This window comes from Carlito syrichta, unplaced genomic scaffold (genome assembly GCF_000164805.1).
Source record: "Carlito syrichta isolate Samal-C Ts95f unplaced genomic scaffold, Tarsius_syrichta-2.0.1 Scaffold128159, whole genome shotgun sequence".
In the NCBI taxonomy this organism is placed as follows: domain Eukaryota; kingdom Metazoa; phylum Chordata; class Mammalia; order Primates; family Tarsiidae; genus Carlito; species Carlito syrichta.
In genome coordinates, this window is record NW_007072255.1 from 34,050 (window position 1) to 54,600 (window position 20,551).

At 37.3% G+C, this 20,551-nt stretch overlaps 1 protein-coding gene across 1 annotated transcript in view; it reads left to right on the top strand.

The window, feature by feature from the left end:
• The first annotated feature begins 494 nt into the window (after positions 1–494).
• Positions 495–20,551, top strand: part of LOC103250328 (cytochrome P450 2C3-like) — a 42,024-nt gene continuing 21,967 nt past the window's right edge. Inside the window, 7 exon segments of the mRNA XM_008048913.1 lie at positions 495–662; positions 5,276–5,356; positions 5,358–5,439; positions 6,836–6,985; positions 17,189–17,349; positions 19,093–19,266; positions 20,142–20,283. Of these exon segments, the coding sequence (XP_008047104.1) occupies positions 495–662; positions 5,276–5,356; positions 5,358–5,439; positions 6,836–6,985; positions 17,189–17,349; positions 19,093–19,266; positions 20,142–20,283 (958 nt within the window).

Consider the following 20,551-nt stretch of genomic DNA (forward strand, 5'->3'; position numbering starts at 1 on the left):
TGACATACACTTATTCATAATAGCTTATGATTTGTTGTAATTTTGGTGTCAGTTGTAATGTCTACTTTTTAATCTGATTTTATTTACTTTAGTCTCATTTTTTCTTAGTTTTCTAGCTAAAGGTTGGTTCATTTTATATTTTCAAATGGCAATACTTCTTTTTTTATTGTTTAAACTTTTTAGTATCTGTTTTATTTGTATCTTCTCTGAGTCCTATACTTCATTACTTCCACTAATATGATTTTAGTTTGTTCTTGGTTGTATAGAAGTAAGAGTTAGTTTTGAGTTGAAATTTCCAGGTAGAACTTGGGAATTAACCAATTCTAATGTGACTTCTTGTTTTCATTTCTACCAGCAGATCAAGGTGTACCAAAGATTAGAATTATTGATTCAAAGTTCAAAGGCTTATTACATGTGTGGTGATAGGCTTGTACTTTGTGTTTATATAATCTTTGGATTCTAAACTCTTAATTGCATTTATACAAAGCACATCAATGGATCCCTTCATCATCCTGGTGATTTGTCTTTCTTGTTTGATTCTTTTTTCTCTTTGGAATGGAAGCCATGCCAGAAGGAAGCTCCCACCTGGCCCTACTCCTTTCCCAATTGTTGGAAATACTATACAGTTAAACACTAAGGACCTCAGCAAAACCCTAAGCATGGTAAGTATGATTAATTTTACTTTAGTTGCTTGCAATGAATAAATAAGTTAGTCCTATAGCTAAATAAAATATAGTCCCAGACACCAAGTTTTAAAGAAATGGTTCTAAAGAAAAGTGTCCATTGGACACCCAGATATAACTTTAGCACATATGCAGACAGAAAAAAAATGAGCTTCGTTAATCTTAGCAAAAGAAGAAGAATGAATGTTGCAACTATAGCAGTCAGAAACTGTACAACTCAAGAAAGGTAAGGAGGCTTTTATTTATAGGAATTTATTTACATTTCATAAATTTTTTTGTCATATTACTTCATGGTGGATTAAACAAAGAATCCATCATCAATCATCCGTAGAAATGTGCATTTGCTTAACAGAGTCAGGAAAAACCTAAAACAAAGTGTTTGTAAAAATTAGGATCAATTTTCTTGTATCTCATATTGTTGAGTGCTTAGTTATTTGTAAAGAAGATGTTTTTCACAGTTTCTTTGTGGATCTTAAAGTTCATCAGCAGTTCAACATGTAGTCAGCAGCCCAAGATGTAGTCACTCATACCAAGCCTGAAACATTGCTAAACTCACAGATTTTTTATAGGATTGTTGAAAATGTGAAAAGTAGAAGCGTCCCCTTTTCTCCACACCAACATCAGCAACTAATTTTTTTTTATTTTCGATGGCCATCATTACCTGGTAAGGTGTTCTCTCTGCGTGGTTTTGATTTGCATTTCTCTGATGATCGGTGAGGTGGGCATTTTTTATATGTCTGTTGGCTGCCCATATGTCTTCCTTAGAGAAGTGTCTATTCATGTCCTATGCTCATTTTTTAATAGGGCTGGTTGTTTTTTCCCTTTTGGTTCATTTGAATTCTTACAGATCCTTGATGTAAGACCTTTGTCAGATATACAATTAGCAGACAATTTTTCCCATTCTGTGAGCTGTCTCCCCACTCTCCTAGTGGTTTCATTTGCTGTGCAAAACCTTTTCAGTTCGATGAGGTCCCACTTGTCTATCTTATCCTTTATGGCATATGCTTTTGGGGATTTGATTAAGAATGAATTGCCTACTCTTGTGTATGTAAGTATGTCTCCTGCGTTTTCTTCTAAAATTCTTATAGTTTAAGGTTTTGCATTTAGGAAGTGCAAACTAATACAACCTCTATGAAAAATAGTGTGGCAATGTCTAAATGAACTAGAAATTGCCCTTCCATACCATCCAGAAATCCCCCTCCTTGGAATATATCAGAAGGAACACAACTTGTCCTATAAAAAAAGATACCTGCTCATGCATGTTTATTGCCATACTATTCACAATAGCAAAAACATGGAACCAACCCCACTCCTATTGAAAGTAGACAAGATAAAGAAAACATGGCACATATACACAATGGAACATGATGCAGCCATAAAGAAGGACAAAATAATGGACTTCCCAGCAAATTGGATGGAATTGGAGACAATCATTCTTAATGACCTATCGCAGAAACAAAGAACCAAATACTACACATAGGCTGGGCTCCGTGGCTCAGCCTGTAATCCCAGCACTTTGGGAGTCTGAGGCGAGTGGATTACCTGAGCCCGCGAATTTGAGACCAACCCAGGCAAATTGGCAAGACCTCATTTCTACAATAAATAGAAAGTTAGCTGGGCATGGTACTGTGCACCTGTAGTTCTGGCCACTTGGAAGGTTGAGGCAGAAGGATTGCCTGAGCCCAGCAGGTGGAGACTGCAGTGGCCATGAGGGTGCCACTGCTCTGGGAAACAGAGTGAGACTCCAACTCAAAACAAAAGAAACACACATTCTCACTCATAAGTGGGACCTGAACATTAACCACAATAGCATAAGAGAGGGATTGGCAGTCAGAGGACACTGCCAGGGGAAAAAGAGGGGCATGTAACAACACAAAGTATACCCGATCCTAAACTAGGGGAAATGAGAACCAGTTGGCAGCCCAAACTTCACCTGCACAGACATACCTAGTTACCTAATCCTGGCTTATACCCCACATCTTTATACTCAAATAAAGTAAAATAAAAAGAAAATGTCAAAAGTAGAGATTATTTGTCCATATTGTGATTTAGGTCCTCTTTCAAGTAATTATTTTGTATAAACTCTAATGAAAATGGAACATTGTCGCTCACCCCTGACCAGCAGGAAGGAGGCAACAACAACGTGTTCTTCTCAAAGCGGTTTATTCAGCCTTTACACCATGCCAGCTTCTTCTTTCTTCTTCTAGCTTCTTCTTGCTTCTTCCCCGTTGTCCCGTACTTATATCCCTTGGTCTCCACCCACAAGTCCCGTACCAGCGTGTCAGCAGTTCATAGGCTCTGCAGCGTTGCACTTGCGCAGTGCGCAGTGAAGGAGGGCCCGGCGGTATATCATGCGCCTAATCATGGGACTTGGCAGAGGTCCCGGGCGCCATCTTGGCTCAGGCCGCACTCTCCACAGAACATCTTTCGGTTAAAAAAAAAAAAAACTACTGATTTACAGGGTCACAGCACCAATTTCTCCTAAAGCACATATTGGTTTGAAGTCAAGGGAATAACTAAGGGTTCAGAAATCTTCACAGCTCCTATTATATTTGCTCAATACATGAGTCAGTAATTCTCTGCTCTGGGTCATTTACATAGCAGTAGGTCTCTGAACACAAAAAGAATTATGTGAAATTTGTCTTTTTCTCAAGACTGCAAGTTACCAGAGCACTACTTCTGGAAACTCCTTCTTCCTGTGCTTTGGCTCTGAATTCAAAAAGATTGAGCACTGCAGGTCATCCATTTATCAATCAACAGCTTTGAACAAGTTTTAAAATCTTTTTGATATTTATCTTCTTTTTCTTTAATGCAAAAATAATAATGATTTTGCACGGGTTACTTGGATATATAATAGATTGAACAAATAATTGCCTACTTTGCACATTAGATGAGTGCAAAGGATTTTCAATGGTGAATGAAATTTTTTTATCATGAAAAAAGTTTATTTAAAGTATCTATGAAAGAATGTATCTTTCCAAAACTATAGCATTTATCACTTCTGGCTGCATTAATAACAAAAATCAAGTAAAGCAGAATGAAGAAAAATAATCAATTATTTTCAAGAGATTGAATAAACAATAAAGAGGGGTGTTTCCGATAATTTGAGAAATTATTGCTCAGTCAAGAGTTAGTGGGAAAGTAGCTGTACTTGAAGAAAAATTGACATAGAAACCCTACCCCATGTCCTACACAGCAATAAACAACTAATGGCTTAAAGAACTTAAAAAATTTTTAAGTCCCTATCATTATAGGATTTACAGTTTAGAGAATAGGCATATATTTATGAGACAAGTAAGTATATTATGATCTGTTTAGCAGGAAAATGGTAGAAAAAGGCCACGTAGCTTGAGGAAACTCGGGGTTAGAGGAGTGGCTAGCAATTTCTCTAAGGAAGTAAAGTTGAAGTAGAGACTAAAGAATGATTAAATATTCCCTAGATGAAATATAGATAAAAGTCTATTTCATGTATTTCAAATCTAGAGGAGAAATGTTTCTTTCCCCAGAACCCTGGAAAGAGGACCAAAGTGTTTGTAGCCCAGTGAGTAAGAAAGAACACAGTAAAAGATGAAATTGGATAGGTAAGCAGGGGTCAGGGCATCCAGGCATTGCAAGGATTTTTAAGAACATTGCTTTATGGAGAACAAATGGCAGGGCAGCAAAAGAAGTTCAACATTAGACAAGTTGAAAAAGTGTAAGTCCTAGAACATTTAGGATACCAAATAAGTTGACAAAAAGACTCAACAATACAATGACTAAAAGATGATAGGTGTTAATTTCTTTCAGAATGATCTAGCAGTGAGTGTTGATGGCTGCTTGTCCTTCATGGGGTGGTTCAGACAACCAGTGTTTCTCAATCTTTGAGGTTTTCCCATTTTGTGTCCTCAGGCTGTTGTTCTCATTTGCATGGTCACAGTGGGGGCAGCTCCATGCTGTCATTTCAGCCCATGGATAGAAGCAAAAATAAGGGGCAAGCAATTGCCTTTTATGCAACAATGTGGAATTTGCACACATTACTTGTGCTCACACCATTTCATGGAAACTTTGTCACATGGTCACATATAGCTTTAAGTGAAGCTGGGGAATGACCAAACTGCTATTATCTCATCTATTATGAAAACTTAGAGGTGTCTGGTGCTTGAAAGAAGATATAGAGAATGAATAATGAGGGACAGTTGCTAGTCTACACACAGGGCAAGTTGAAGGGGCTTTCTTTAAACAGAAGAAGGAACACATCATTTATTTTAACTGTAGAAAGGAGGTGGAAATTTGGTGCAATTATAGATTTGGGGGAAAAGCTAATAAAATAATAAAAACAAAATTCATAATATAGCTTCTGCCTCATAGTAGAAACTGAATAAAGGATAAGTATTGATAAGGATAATAATAATAATAGCAATATTACTAGTAATGATAATTACCATGTAAATAATGTATTTTCTTACTGAATAACTGGTTCTAAAGTTTGAAAACTTTCATATTGGTGAATGAATATTAAACTGTTTGTTCTAAGACTGAAAATGTCTTCATCACTTATCTACATTTCTGTTTTGAAATTTTTACTTTTCTTTCATTTCTTGTTCTTTTTCCAGCTAGCAAAAGAGTATGGCCCTGTGTTCACTGTGTATCTTGGCATGAAGCCCACTGTGGTGTTACATGGATATGAAGCTGTAAAAGGAAGCCTTGATTGACCGGGGAGAAGAATTTTCTGGTAGAGGGACCCTACCAGTTGTTGAAAAAGTCACTCAAGGATTAGGTATATATCTTTGGGAACTATGTGTGGATTTTTAGGTTATAAAGACTCCAAATAGGCTAATAAATTCGTAAATTAAAGTATGTAGGAATATTTATGAGACAAAATTTTTATAATTTGTACCAAATAACATGAAAAATTCATTTATAAAGAATCTTTACTCCATATTTAAAATGTATGAAGGTGGCACAAAGTCCCCATAAACATTAAATTCAATGAAAGCAAACCATTTAACTACTAATGTTCTACGAATTTGTGACAAACACACAAATTATGGCCAGTTAAGATAATAAAAAAGGAACCAAGAGAACAGAGAAGGAAGCAATATGACTAAATTATTTATTCATCAGGCAGATTGCTTCCTGGTCTGAGTCACTGATACCCAGAAACAATTTTAAGAACATTGCATAGCATGCACATAACCTACATAAATGTGGAATATTTCTTGCCTTGCTTTCTATCTTTTATTCTTTAAAAAAGCATAAGAATATTTAAATCCAATTGAATACCAAGCACAAAGCAAAAGTATGCTCTGAAAAGAGGATCATGAAAAAAACACATGGTGAGTATGAATTGAAATTGATATAAGAAAAATCTCCTTTTACTAAGTACTTGAACAATCTTCCTTTTGTTTTTGGTGCTGCTCATAAAATCTCCAGTTTTCTGAGGGATCCTTGGGTTTTGGCATACAGAATAAAGATCTGAATGGTGTCTGCCCCTCCTCTGCATTTTTCTCTAAGAGAATTTCAGGACAAGTTTCCTATGAGCTAACTTTTTTCCCTGGTCTTGTCTGGACTCTGGAAATCTGATGTTGAACTTCCTTGGTGCTAAGGCCACTTCCTGAGAGAGATTTAACAAGTAGAGAAGGAATGTTAAACTGAGAAGAGCGATCTGTCAATGACTGTATTTCTTACCTGAGTAATAAATTGTTCCGAGATTCTTTCCAATGCAAAAGACTTGTCCCACTTTCTCTGGAGAATTGTTTTATCTTCTTGTTTCTCTTCAAACTTCATAAACCCACCCTTGTATATTTAACTTATGACTTGGAATCACCATTACTTGTCGCTGTGATATAATAGCAATTTTAATTCCCTTAACTTCAGCATCCTTTTAGAATGGGGAGAAAACACCAGGTTCACAGAGATATTCTGAGGTTTAGAGGAGCTGATGGAAGAAGAAGAGTTTAGTGATATGTAAATTCAAGATTCCTGACAGTAAAATACTAGGTTGGGTTAAGAGAGGAAGCAGGTGGGATGGAACTTAATGAGAATTCCTGAAGCTGACACCACTTTATCCACATCCCTGCTTAAGCGCCAGCATCATTTCCTGAGATGAGTATTCTCAGCTAGCATTTATGACAATGGTGATATTTTTACTCTGTCTCTTTTTGTCCTTATAGGAGTTGTTTTCAGCAATGGAGAAATATGGAAGCAAACCCGGCGTTTCTCCCTCATGGTTTTGCGGAATATGGGAATGGGAAAGAAAACGATTGAAGACCGAATTCAAGAGGAAGCCTCGTGTCTGGTGGAAGCATTAAAGAAAACCAACGGTGCACATTTCTTTAGATAATTAACAGTAATCTTTTGGGTAGAATAAATGCTATTACAAGTAGACTTAAAAAAAGGTATGATGGCTCAAATATGATAGCAGTTTCCTTTTTGCTCACGTAACAGTATAAAGAGGTGAAGTGGCTGGCCAGACAGTATTTTCAGACACCAGGTTGATAGAGGCTGTGATATCTTCAGCATTTGGCTTCCAGTGTTATCCAGGATTTATCTACTTGTATGATAGTGGAAGGAGGAGAAAATAGGAAAAGGGCAAATATATTGTTTAGGCCAGGCATGGAAGTGGCACCCAAAAATGTGTCTTGGGCTATCATGTAGTAACAGGGCCAAACCTAACTGCACGAGGAACTGGAAAACATGGTTCACTCTGTGCCCAGGAGGAAGAGGAGAACATGGGTTTGGGTAATCAGCTGGCAGTTTTGGCCACATTAACATGAAAATTATGTAACTATTATAGTAACACCTTGAGAAGCAATGCAAGCGTCATCAAATTCTCCCAGTGTGCAGGGCTGCAATTCGGCTTCCATGGAAGAGTATAGCAATGAAAAGAGGGAGCCCCAACAGCACAGATCTCTGTAGTGTGTAGATGTGTGTATGTGCGTGTAAGACCAAGAGAGGGTGACAGAGCAAGAGGTGGGCTGGAGACCAGGAAGGAAAGGGGTATGATCAGGACCCTAAGATACATGTGGTTTTATAAGCTCAAATTTAGATACTTTTAAAAACAACCAGCTTTTTGTTTTGTTGTTTTTGTTCTATGATATTTTTGTATTCTATGTCCCACATTTGGGCTTTTACTTTGGTGACCTGAATTCTTCTGCTGAAGTTAGGATTTTAGTGGTCTTGTCTTTCCACCTTCCTTAGGTGATTTGTTAGGCTGTTAACTTGTGATCAGTTTTCCTGATGTGTGTTTATAGAGAGATGAATTCCCCTCTTAGTACTTATTTCATGGCATCCCAGAGGTTTTGGCATGATATGTCTATTTTCATTTGTTTCCAGGAATCTTTTAATTTCTGTTTTGATTTCTGCGTTGACCCAGGAGTTGTTCAGCATCATGCTGTTTAGTATTCATGACTTTGTGACTTTAGGGGAATTTTGTTGGTGTTGATATTTACTTTTATTCCACAGTGGTCTGAGAAGGTGAATGACAGTATTTCAATCTTATGGAACTTGTTTGTTTGATTTACAACCAAGGACATGGTCAGCTTCGGAGTATTTCCCATGTGGTGATGAATAGAATGTATATTCTGTGGTTGGGTGGAGTATTCTGTAGCTATCTATTAAGTCCATTTGGTCAAGCATCAAGTTGAGGTACAGATCTCCTGGTTAATTTTTTGCCTCAATGATCTATCTAGGATTGTTAGTGGCATATTTAAGTTCCCAACTGTGATAGTGTTAGAGTCAATGTCTTTTTTCAGCTTGTTTAGTAGCTTCTTTATAAAAGCTAGTGCTCCAGTGTTGGGTGCATAAATTTTTAGGATGTTATTTCTTGTTGATGGATTGAACCTTTTATCATTATGTAGTATCCTTCAGTATCTTTTTTAATTTTTGATAGATTTTTCTGAATTGGAGTCTCACTCTGTCACCCAGGTTGGAATGCAGTGCCACACTCACAGCCACCCCAGCATCGACCTGCTGGATCAAGTGATCCTTCTGCCTCAGCCTTCCAGGTAGCTGCAACTATAGGTGCACGCTACCATGCCCAACTAATTTTTCATTTATTGTAGAGATGAGGTCTTGCCAAGTGCCCAGGCTGGTCTCAACCTACCTGCAGGCTCAGACAATTCACTTACCTTGGTCTCCCAAAGTGCTGGGATTACAGGCTGAGCCTCCAAGCCTGGCCTTGATAGCTTAAATATTGTTTTGTCTGATATTAAGATCACAACTCCTTCTTTCTTTTGTTTTCCATTTACCTGAAAACTTGTTTTCCATTCTTTAACTTTGAGTCTGTGAGTGTCCCTTGTAATGAGATATATTTCCTGGAGGCAGCATATTGTTGGATTGTGCTCTTTTATCCAGTTTGCCATTCTATATCTTTTCAATATTGCATTTAGCCCATTCACATTCAGGCTGATTATTGAAATGTGAGAGTTTGTCCCTGTCATAAGGATCTTATAAGGCTGTTGTGTTTTATTTTCACTTTTGCTTTAATATATGTATGTGCTTTCTTTTTTTCACAGGTAGGCTATATATTCTGCCGCTTCTACGTTTGTTTGTAATCTTATGAAGTATATGTTCTTTATTTTCTTTCTCTTTTCTTTGGAGCACAGCACCTTTTTAAACATCTCCTGTAGAACTGGTCTGGAAGCAACATATTGTCTTAGGGATTGATGTCTAGGAAGGATTTTAATTCTTCCTCACTGATAAAGTTTAGTTTGACTGGGTAGGAAATTCTTTGTCTTTTAGAACATTAAAGATTGGGGTCCAATTCCTTCTTGCCTGTAGTGTTTCTGCAGATACGTCTGCAGCAGTTCTGACTGGTTTTCTCAGGTAGGTAGTCTGACCTTTTCCCTGGCTGCATTTAGGATTTTTTCTTTTATACCTACTTTGTGTAGGTGAATTATTTTGAGTCTAAGCATTGGTTTTCTCAAAAGACATCTTGCAGGAGTTCTGTAACTCTCTTGTGCTTGCATAGTTGTCTCTCTGGCCAGATGAGGAACATTTTCTTGAGTGACCTCATGGAATGTTTATTACAAGTTATTTTCTGTTTCTCTTTTCTACTTCAGGTATTCTGATAAGACATGGGTATGGCTTCTTGATAAAACTGAACATCTCTTGGAGAGTTTCTTCCTAAGTGTTTTTTTTTTAAATATATTTTTAATAGATTGGGTTAATTCCATATTTTGGTCTCCCAGCTCTGAGATTCTTTCTTCTGCTTGGTCAATTCTGCTTCCCATGCTTGTCAGTTTGTTATTTATTTCTTGGATGGAGTTCTTTATTTCTTATATTTCTAAATATTTTTTCTTAAGTTTGTCCAACTCCATTGCAATTTCATTTAGTTTTAGCCTTTGCATTCCTTGGTTTTTATTCATTCTTTCCAATGATTCTTTGATCTCTGTAAGTACCTCCTGTGTACCATTGTTCTTGGAGATAGCCATTGTTTGTCACCCCTCCTGTTCAATATTGTGTTGGATATCCTAGCTAGAGCAATCAGACATGAGAAGGAAATCAGGGGTATCCAAGTAGGAAAAGAGGAAGTTAAGCTATACCTTCTTTACTGATGATATGCTCCTAAACCTCGAAAAGTCAAGGGAATCTGTCAAAAGCCTCCTTGCTCTGATAAAGGACTTTGGCAAAGCCATGGGATGCAAAATAAATGTGCAAAAGATAGTCACATTCTTATACACCAACAACAAACAGACATAAAACCAAATAAAAAGCACAATTGCATTCACAATAAGCACCAAAAAAAAGAAATACCTCAGTGTCTTACTGACCAGAGAAGTGAAAGAACTTTGCAACAAAAACTACAAAACAATGCTCAAAGAAACTAAAGAAGACACAAAAAAATGGCAAAATAGTCCATGCTCATGGACTGGAAGAATCAACATTGTTAAGATGTCCATCCTACCCAAAGCAACCTACAGATTCAACACAATACCCATTAAATTACCAGCATCATTCTTCTCAGACCTGGAAATGACAATACAGAAGTTCATATGGAAACATAAACAACCATGAATAGCCAAAACAATCCTTAACAAAAGAAACAAATTGGGAGGTATCACACTTCCAAACTTTAAACTTTGCTAAGATTACAAAAATAAAAACAGCCTGGTATTGATACAAGAACAGGCATTTAGACCTATGTAACAGGATAGAGATTCTGGAAGCAAAACCTCGATTTCTCAACCAACTATTCTTCAACAAAGCCTCCAACAACAGTCACTGGAGAAAGGAGAACCTATTCCATAAACGGTATTGGAAAAACTGACTGACCACATGTAGAAGATTGAAACAGGACTCCTATCTGTTTCACCATACACAAAAATCAACTCTAATTGGACGAAAGTCCTAAGTGTAAAACCTCAAACTATAAGAACCTTAGAAAACACAGGAAATCAGGGCCATCCAGATAGCAAAAGAGGAAGTTAAATTATCCCTCTTTGCTGGCACCCTTATGGAAATTGGGATAGGCAACCAATTATTGATTAAAACCCTAAATGCCCATGCCATAAGTGATAAGATAGACAAGAGGACATGGAACTTCATAAAACTGAAAAGCTTCTGTAAAGCAAAGAAACCATCAAGAGAGTAGGGAGGCATCCCATAGATTGGGAAAAAAATATTTGTCAATTATATGTCTGACAAAGGCCCATTATCCAGTATCTTCAAGGAACTCAAAATGAAATTTTAAAAAAACCAGTTCTATTAAAAAGTGGGAAAATTATATGAATAGACAATTCTCAAAAGAAGACATACAAGCAACCAACAGATACTTGAGAAAATGCTCAGCCTCACTAGTCATCAAAGAAACACAAATTAATACCACACTGAGATACCACCTAACCCCAGTCAGGATGGCCATCATCAATAACTCAAAAAAAACAGCAGAAGCTGGAGAGTATGTGGGGAAAAGGGAACACTTCTACACTGCTGGTGGGAGGTTAAACTAGTACAACCTCTGTGGAAAACAGTGTGGCAATTCCTAAAAGATCTAAAAATCGACCTTCCATACAACCCAGCAATCACCTTTCCAGGAATATACCTGGAGGAACTCAAATCATTATATAAAAAAGATACCTGCACATGCAGGTTTATTGCAGCATTATTCACAATAGCAAAAACATAGAACTAACTGTGCTGCCCATTAAAAGTGAACTGGATAAAAAAATGTACATAGGCACGATGGAAGATTACACAGTCATAGAAAAGGACAAAATTATGAACTTCTCAACAACTTGGATGGATTTAGAGTCTATAATACTCAGTAATCTATCACAGAAACAAAGAACTGAGTACCACATGTTCTCCCTCATAAGCGGACCCTGAAAATTTATTATAATACTATAAGAAAGGGATTGGCAGTGCCAGGACACCGCCGGGGGAGAGAGGAAAGGTACATAACATCAATAAGGGTAATTGATTTCAAACGAGATGAAGTAGGGACCAAGGGGAATCCCAAACTTTACCTGTATGATGACCACTTATCTACCTAATCCTGAATTGTAGCCCATATCTTTAAAGTAAAAAATTAAGCCGGGCTCAGTGGCTCAGCCTGTAATCTCGCGCATTGGGAGGCTGAGGTGAGTGGATTGCCTGAGCCCATGGGTTCGACACCCGCCTGGGCAACTTGGTGAGACCTCATCTCTACAATTGAAAAAAAAAAATTATCGGGCATGGTAGCGTGCGCCTGTAGTTCCAGCTGTTTGGAAGGCTGAGGCAGAAGGACCGCCGGAGCCCAGCAGGTCAAAGCTGCGGTGGCTGGGAGCGTGCCACTGAACTCCAGTCTGGGCGACAGAGTGAGACTCCAACTCAAAAAATTAAAAAATAAAATTAAAAATTAAAATTAATAAAAATTAAAATTATTTTAAAAAATTCTTAAAGAACTTATTAGGTTATCGATAGTATATTATCTATGGGAAACTGATGTGGGTGTTTTTTTTGCTGCTATTGACATAAATTTTCAATCATTCTGGATATTTGCATGCCTTGTTTCATTTTTAAAATAAATGTTTAGAAATGAAGTTATAATGTCAAGAAACATTATTTGTGCTTTTTACACTTACTATGTAGAAATGGGGGAAGATCTTCCAGAATAGGAGTAAGAAAATGAGAAATATACTGTGTATACTGATCTGTTTATTTACTTATTTATTTATTTTTGTTATACAGATGTGGCGTGCAAGCGAGAATTAACTACATAAGTAGGCTGAATGCAGGCGAAGGATGCTTCTAGATTGCCCTCACTCCCCCAGTAGTGGACTAGGTACCCTTTGTGTTGTCATGTGTCCCCCACATTCCTCCCTCTCCCTTTCTCTCCAAGGTGTGACTGCTGATTCCACCCTTGCACTAATGTGACTGACTGTTCAGGGCCCATTTATGAGTGAGAACACGTGGTATTCAGCTCTTTGTTGCTGTGATAATTCACTTAGTATTAGTATTTTCGACTCCATCCAATTTCCTGCAAAGTCTATAATTTTGTTCTTCTTTATGGTTGCCTAATACTCCAATCATGTCTATGTACCACATTTTCTTTTTCTGGTACACTTTTGAAGATCAGTAGGGTTGATTTCGTGTTTTTACTATTGTGAATAGTGCAGCAGTAGACATGCATATACAGATGTCTTTTTTGTAGAATGATTTATTTTCCTCCAGGTATATTCCCAGGAAAGCGATGGCTGGGTCATATGGAAGGTCAATTTTTAGTTCTTTTGGGAATTCTCACATTGCTTTTCAAAGAGGTTAAACTAGCTTGCGTTCCCACCAGCAGCACAGATGCATTCCCTTTAGGCTGAACCTGCAACAGCATCTGTCATTTTTTTACTTACTAATGATAGATAGCCATCCTTACCAGAGTTAGGTGGTATCTCATTGTAGTTTTGATTTCCTTTTTTCTGATGATTAATGAGGCTGGGCAATTCTTCATGAGTCTGTTGGCTGCTTGTATGTCATCTTTGAAGAAGTGTCTGTTCATTTCCTTGCCCGTTTTTTAATGTTTTTTTTCTTTCACTTTATTTGAGTTCCTCATAGATCCTGGATGTTAGGCTATGGTCAGATATAATTTGCAAATATTTTTCCCCATTCTGTGGGTTGTTCCCTTACTCTCTTGATGATTCCTTTTGCTGTGCAAAAACTTTTCAGTTTGATGAGACCCACTTGTCTATCTTAGCCTTTATGGAACTCACTTTTGGGGACTTGGTCAATAATTCACTGCCTACTCCAATGTGAACAAGGGTGTTTCCTACATTTTCTTCTAGGATTCTTATAGTTTGAGGTTTTACATTGAAGTCTTTGATACATTTAGAGTTGATTTTTGTATATGGTAATAGGTAGGGGTCCAGTCTCAATCTTATGCATATTGTCAGCTAGTTTCCCCAGTACCATTTGCAAAATATGGTCTTCTTTCCCCTAGTGATTTTTTATGAGTGACTTTGTTGAAGTTGAGTTGGTTGAAAGTCCATGCTTTTGAGTCTGTGTTTTTGCTTCCAGAATCTCTGTCCTGTTTCGTTAGTCTATGTGTTTATTCTTGTACCAATACCAGGCTGTTTTGGCTACTATAACCTTGTAATAAATTTAAAGTCTGGAATGTGATACCTTCCACTTTGTTCCTTTTGTTGAGAATTGTTTTGGCTGTTCGTGCTCTTTTTTGTTTCCATATGAATTTCTGTATTGTCGTTGCCAGGTCAGAGAAAAATGAAGTTGATCACTGCATCTAAGATAGTCTTGGGTAGAATGAACATCTTGACAATATTGATTATTCTGCTCCATCAACATGGAATATTTTTCCATTTGTTTGTGTCGTCCTTGATTTCTTCGTGTAACATTTTGTAGTTCTCATTACAAGGTCTTTCACTTCTCAGGTTAGGTGGATACCAAGGTATTTCATTTTATTTGGTGGTTATTGTGAATAAGATTGTGCTATTTATTTGGTTTTCCACCTGCTTGTTGCTAGTATATAGAAATGCAACTGTCTTTTGCACGTTGATTCCGTAATCCGAGACTTTACCAAAGTGATGTATCAGGAGACTTTTGACATACTCCCTAGGGTTTTCAAGGCATGGAATCATATCATCCACAAAGAGGTATAGCTAAACTTCCTATTTTCCTGTTTGGATACCCCTGATTTCCTTCTCTTGACTAATTGCTCTGGCTAGGACTTCCAGCACTATTTTGAAAAGGAGGGGTGAGAGTAGGCATCTTTGTCTTCTTCCCATCCTTAGGACGGACGCTTCCAGCTTTTGCCCACTGAACAAAATGTTGTGGGTTTATCATAGATGGCTCACAATTTTGAGAAATGTTCCTTTTATACCTAGGTACTCAAGGATTTTTTTTTTTTTAATCAAAAACTGAGACTGGATTTTGTTGAATGCTTTTTTAGGCATCTAATGATATAATCATGTGGTTCTTGGTTTTACATCTGTTAATATGTTGAAATACATTTTTGAACTTGCAAATGTTGAACCAGCCCAGCATCCTAGGAATGAAACCCACCTGGTTACTGTGGATGATTCTTGATATGTGTGTGAACTTATTTTTTTAATTATATATTGTATAACTATTCCATGTGCTTCATTTTTAAATGTTTTCTGATATCATTTTAACTGAACTGTACAGTAGTCCATTATGTTGAATGTGCCATAGTTTATTGAACTAATTATTTTAAGCAGATTGGTTGTTTCTAGTCTTTGCTGCTATACATATAAAAAAATGCAATCCATAAAAATTATTGCAGATCTCTGGCTACTTTCTTAGAATATAATTTTAGAAATAGAATAGCAAAGCAAAAAATATCAGGTTTTCATACAGATAATCTGGGAAATGATTTTTTATACTTAATTTATATTTTAAGACTAATTTATTTTTAACTGGTTTAGGCTTCTTATGGTGAATATGATCTTTCAACTGCCTGATCTAGGATTCACTAGGCTCTGCTTGATTCCATCTAGTTATGGAGATGTCACACTCTTGGGGAAGTTCCTTTCATCACTGGAAAACTCTAACTTTTGAAAGTTTCCCAGGTTGAGCAGATTCATTTTTCTTGTAATTCTACTTTTGGATCCTAGCTCATGATGTTGTGTTTGTCACTTCCCAGGGGTGGAGGGACCTGCCTCTCACCTCAATTCAAGTTCAGCTGTTTATATTATCAACACACACACACACACACACACACACACACACACACACACACACACACAAACACTAATCGGAGATGGAAGTTTTATTACTCCCTGTCAGTTTCAGTGAAGAGCAGAGTAGCTCCCTACCAAGTCCCAAAATGGTGTAAGAAAGCAAAGGAAAGATATTGATCTGAGGTTTTTATGGCGGGTATGAGGTGGGGCTGGAATGAGGATTCTCATGTGCAAGCAAAGGCCTATGTGGCTTAGATTTTCTCCTTGTGCCAATGGAGAGAGCACTTGGGCTTCTTGATCAACTTGTGCAGATGTGGGTAGAAAAAGAGTTGGGGGTGAGGCTTCAAAACTTTCAGAGATCAAACATCAAAAAATGGAATCATATTCTTTATTACATATAGGAAGACTTTTTCCAAAACTATAGCATATTTTTACAAATATCTGAATATAATAATTCTCATTTCTCTCAGTACTCTTTTCTTCTTTAAGAGAGCACAATTTTTTCAACTGTTTTATGAAACACAATGTCAAATTTCTTTAATTCTTTGCTTATCATATTAGACTTCTCAGTTTTCTGTGGGTATCATGAGAAAGCATCCACACTGAGAGCTAAACTCCATATACATATATGAACATATGTATATATGTAGATATGCTCATATATGTATATTAGAGATGGAATCTTGCTATTTTGCTGTGGCTGGACCTGAACTCCTGGACTCATGTGATACCCCCACCTCAGCTTCCTGAGTAGCTGGGACTACAAGCATGCACCATTTTGTCTGGCTTTTAAGATGTTTTAAAATTACATTTTTAGGCTGAGCTCGGTGGCTCAGCCTGTAATCCCAGCACTTTGGGAGGCCAAGGCGAGTGGATTGCCTGAGCCTGCGGATTCGAGACCCGCCTGGGCAAATTGGCGAGACCTCATCTCTACAATAAATCAAAAATTAGCCTGGTGTGGTAGCACACGCTTGTAGTTCCAGCTACTTGGAAGGCTGAGGCGGAAGGATCACCAGAGACCAGCAGGTCGAGGCTGCAGCGGCCACAACAGGTCCACTGCACTCCAGCCTGGGCAACAGAGTGAGAAGCCAACTGAAAATAAATAAATAAATAAAATTACATTTTTATTTTTAATTCTCTTTGTAAATTAAAAGGATGCAAATAGTCTTCTTGGAGAAAAATTAGCAAGTAAACTGGACTAGATTAGATAGTTTTGTTTGGGATACACAATACATTTTATTTTAGGCTAGTGAAGTTTATAGAAATGGTGGTAAACTCAGGTAATTACTACTATTAAAATATATTAAAAGTTAACCCTTTCTTAGTATTTTAAACAATCAGCTTAAGATTTACATATGTGACAGTTGTGTGCTAACTTCTCACTTCTATTGATTTTAGCATCTCCTTGTGACCCTGCTTTCCTCCTGACCTGTGTTCCCTGCAATGTGATCAGCTCTGTCATTTTCCAGGATCGTTTTGACTATGGTGATCAGAAATTTCAAAACTTGATTAAGTATTTTCATGAAAACTTTAAAATTTTAAGCACCCCCTGGATTCAGGTAAGGTCAAGGTTCTTTTTGAATGGGTAGCAATGTTCTAGTTTATCTATTGCTCATGCTTACTTCATTTCTCTGTCCTGTTTTAAAATTTCCTAAAAATGCATATCAAACTATTATTTTTATCTATTAGTAAGTTATTTAGCAATAATGTGCTGAAATAAAATTTAAAACATGAAGTAAATTAGAATAGACAGAAAAAATATAATCTGAGTGTTTCATTGATAGTAAACTATTTTTTTGATAAACCTGTTTTTCTGATGTTTTATATCTGTAAGCATAGAGGTAGTGATTTGATTTTTGTTTGTTTGTTTGTTTGTTTTTGAGTTGGAGTCTCACTCTGTCACCCAGACTGGAGTGCAGTGGCCGCTCCCGGCCACCGCGGCCTCGACCTGCTGGGCTCCAGCGATCCTTCTGCCTCAGCCTTCCAAGTAGCCAGAACTACAGGTGCACGCTACCGTGCCTGGTTAATTTTTTGATTTATTGTAGAGATGAGGTCTCGCCAAGTTGTCCAGGTTGTTCTCGAACCAGTGGGCTCAGGCAAACCCCTCACCTCAGTCTCCCAAAGTGCTGGGATTACAGGCTTAGCCACCGAGCCCAGCCAGGGGGTAGTGATTTGAAATGCATTTCTGGCCGGGTGCAATGGCTCAAGCCTGTAATCCCAACGCTTTTGGAGGCCAAAGTGAGGGGATTGCCTGAGCCCATGAATTCAAGAACAGCCTGGGCAACTTGGCAAGACCTCGTCTCTACAATAAATCAAAAAATTAGTTGGGCGTGGTAGCACACACCTGTAGCTCTGGCTACTTGGAAGGCTGAAGCAGAAGTCTTGCCTGAACCCAGCAGGTCATTGCTGGAGTGGCTGTGAGGGTGACATTACATTGCAGCCTGGGCAACAGAGTGAGACTCCAATTCAAAAAAAGAAAAAAGAAAAAAAAAAGAAATGCGTTTCTTACTATGGTACACTGTCAGACAGTGTTCACAGCCTACACTGTACAATCATTAACAACTAAAATCCTATGTAAATTATAAGGTCACCTGTAGATATCTCGAGAGAATAGTCTACTCTCTCGTTTTTTTGGAGCAGAAAAGTGTAAACCAGAGCAATGAAGCATAATTTCCAAAGCAGCCTAGCAAGACAATGAATGAGCTAGATATAAAATTAAGCTTTCTTGATTCTGTGTCAAGCTACCTGCCTGAATAAATTGCTTTGGTGTATGCCAAAGGTATTACATTAAAGTATTGTTTAAAGCTGAGTAGTTAAGCTCTAGGACCAAATGACTCAGAAAAAATTGCATATTCCTGAGGCTAGAAGAGACTTAAATAATTTTTTTTAACTAAGTGATTTGAGCACTTCTTTAATATTTTGGATGGAGTGTTTCTTTATTGCAACAAAAGACTATGAAACTTCACAAATTTTTTAGAGGCATCCCCAGAAAAATATGTGTAGGGTAACTTGACATGAACAGTGGATTCTACCTTTGATATGTCACTAGTTTGATATCTTAGATTGTAGAGAGTTACAGTTAGAAAGTGAATATGAGTGGCTTTGAAGTTACTTTGTGACCTGTGCATACTGTAACTCCAGCTACTTTTATCAGTGGTCTCTCCTTCTAATACAAATGTGTTTCGGTGCAGGAAGCATGCCTTATTTGTCTGTATCAACTCAGCATATAACAAAGTATCTGACATGTATTGGCCTGTAAATGCATGCTGACGAAATTAATGAAGGATTCTTTCTTTTTTCAGCTCTGCAATACTTTCCCCTTTTTACAGTATTTCCCAGGAATTCACAATAAGTTACTTAAAAATATTAATGCCCAAAGGCAGTTCATTTTGGAGAAAATAAAAGAACATCAAGAAACTCTGGACATCAACAACCCTCGGGATTTTATTGACTACTTCCTGATTAGAATGGAAAAGGTAAAATGAGACCCTGATTTTATGACTCATAGATTTGATTTTCCTGGAAAAACTGGGATATTAAAACAAATGCTCCTTCTTAAAAATGTATTTATTGCTTATGCAAGCTATTGCTTGAGCAAACTGTGATATTTTTTAATTGTCACTGAAAAAAGGCATAGAAGGTTTTATATTTACTATGTTTTATAAAGCTGATTCTCTATTTGGGGTCAGATCACAACACACACACAAAGAACATATCACGGTAAATAAAATAAGTTCTATGAATGGATGATTAACAAACGAAGGAACAAAGAACAGATAGGAACTAAGAAAGGCTTATCTTTGGAAAAATTCTAGCAAATCTTCATGAGGTAGGTTTTAAGGAAACTCTGACTGAGATTAGCAGGGAGGGTCAAATACGTCCTAAGAATAAAAAGTGTAGTGATCAAGTATGTGGAATTTTCAAAAAGGTTATCCTGATTGTAATTGAGAAACAGTGGTGGAATAATGACTGGTGGGGTTTCAAATAGCAATGTGGTTTGGGGTGGGTAGGTCTGGAGGCTTAAATGAAAAACTTAGACATAATAAAATAAATAGTAGATGGTGAAATTGGCAGTGATTAGCAGACATGATTTAATAAATATTACGTTTGAAAGATTACACATGGAGTGACTGGCTCTAGTGAGTGAGAAAGTGAGACATCAGAAAGGCCTGCCAGTGTGTAGCTCTGATTATAATTTAGCAATTTGAAGGATTTCTAACAATTCATGTAACTTTTTCTTCAGCTATAGGATTCTTTATTATCTGGCTTAATTTTCTAGGTACCAATTAAACACTTTTCTGTGATCTAAACAGATTTTTATTTTTCAAATAATTTAACATATCATTTCTAGGAAAAACACAATCAACAATCAGAATTTACCATGGACAACTTGGTCATTACCACATGGGATATCTTTAGTGCAGGAACAGAGACAACAAGCACCACCCTGAGATATGGACTCTTGCTCCTGCTGAAGCAACCTGAGGTCTCAGGTGTGATCATAGATGATGGGCAGGTAAAATTCCAGATAGAAATTGGAAGGCACTGAAGCCACCCCACCTTTCACCTGCCTAGATAATGTACATGAATATTTATCATCATTAGTACATCTACTTATCATTGAATGGACTCAATTCAAATTAGATCATAGTATAAAAAGAATAACAAGCCAGGCTCGGTGGCTCAGCCTATAATCCCGCGCCTTAGGAAGCTGAGGTGAGTGGGTTGCCTGAGCCTGCGGGTTCGAGACCCGCCTGGGCA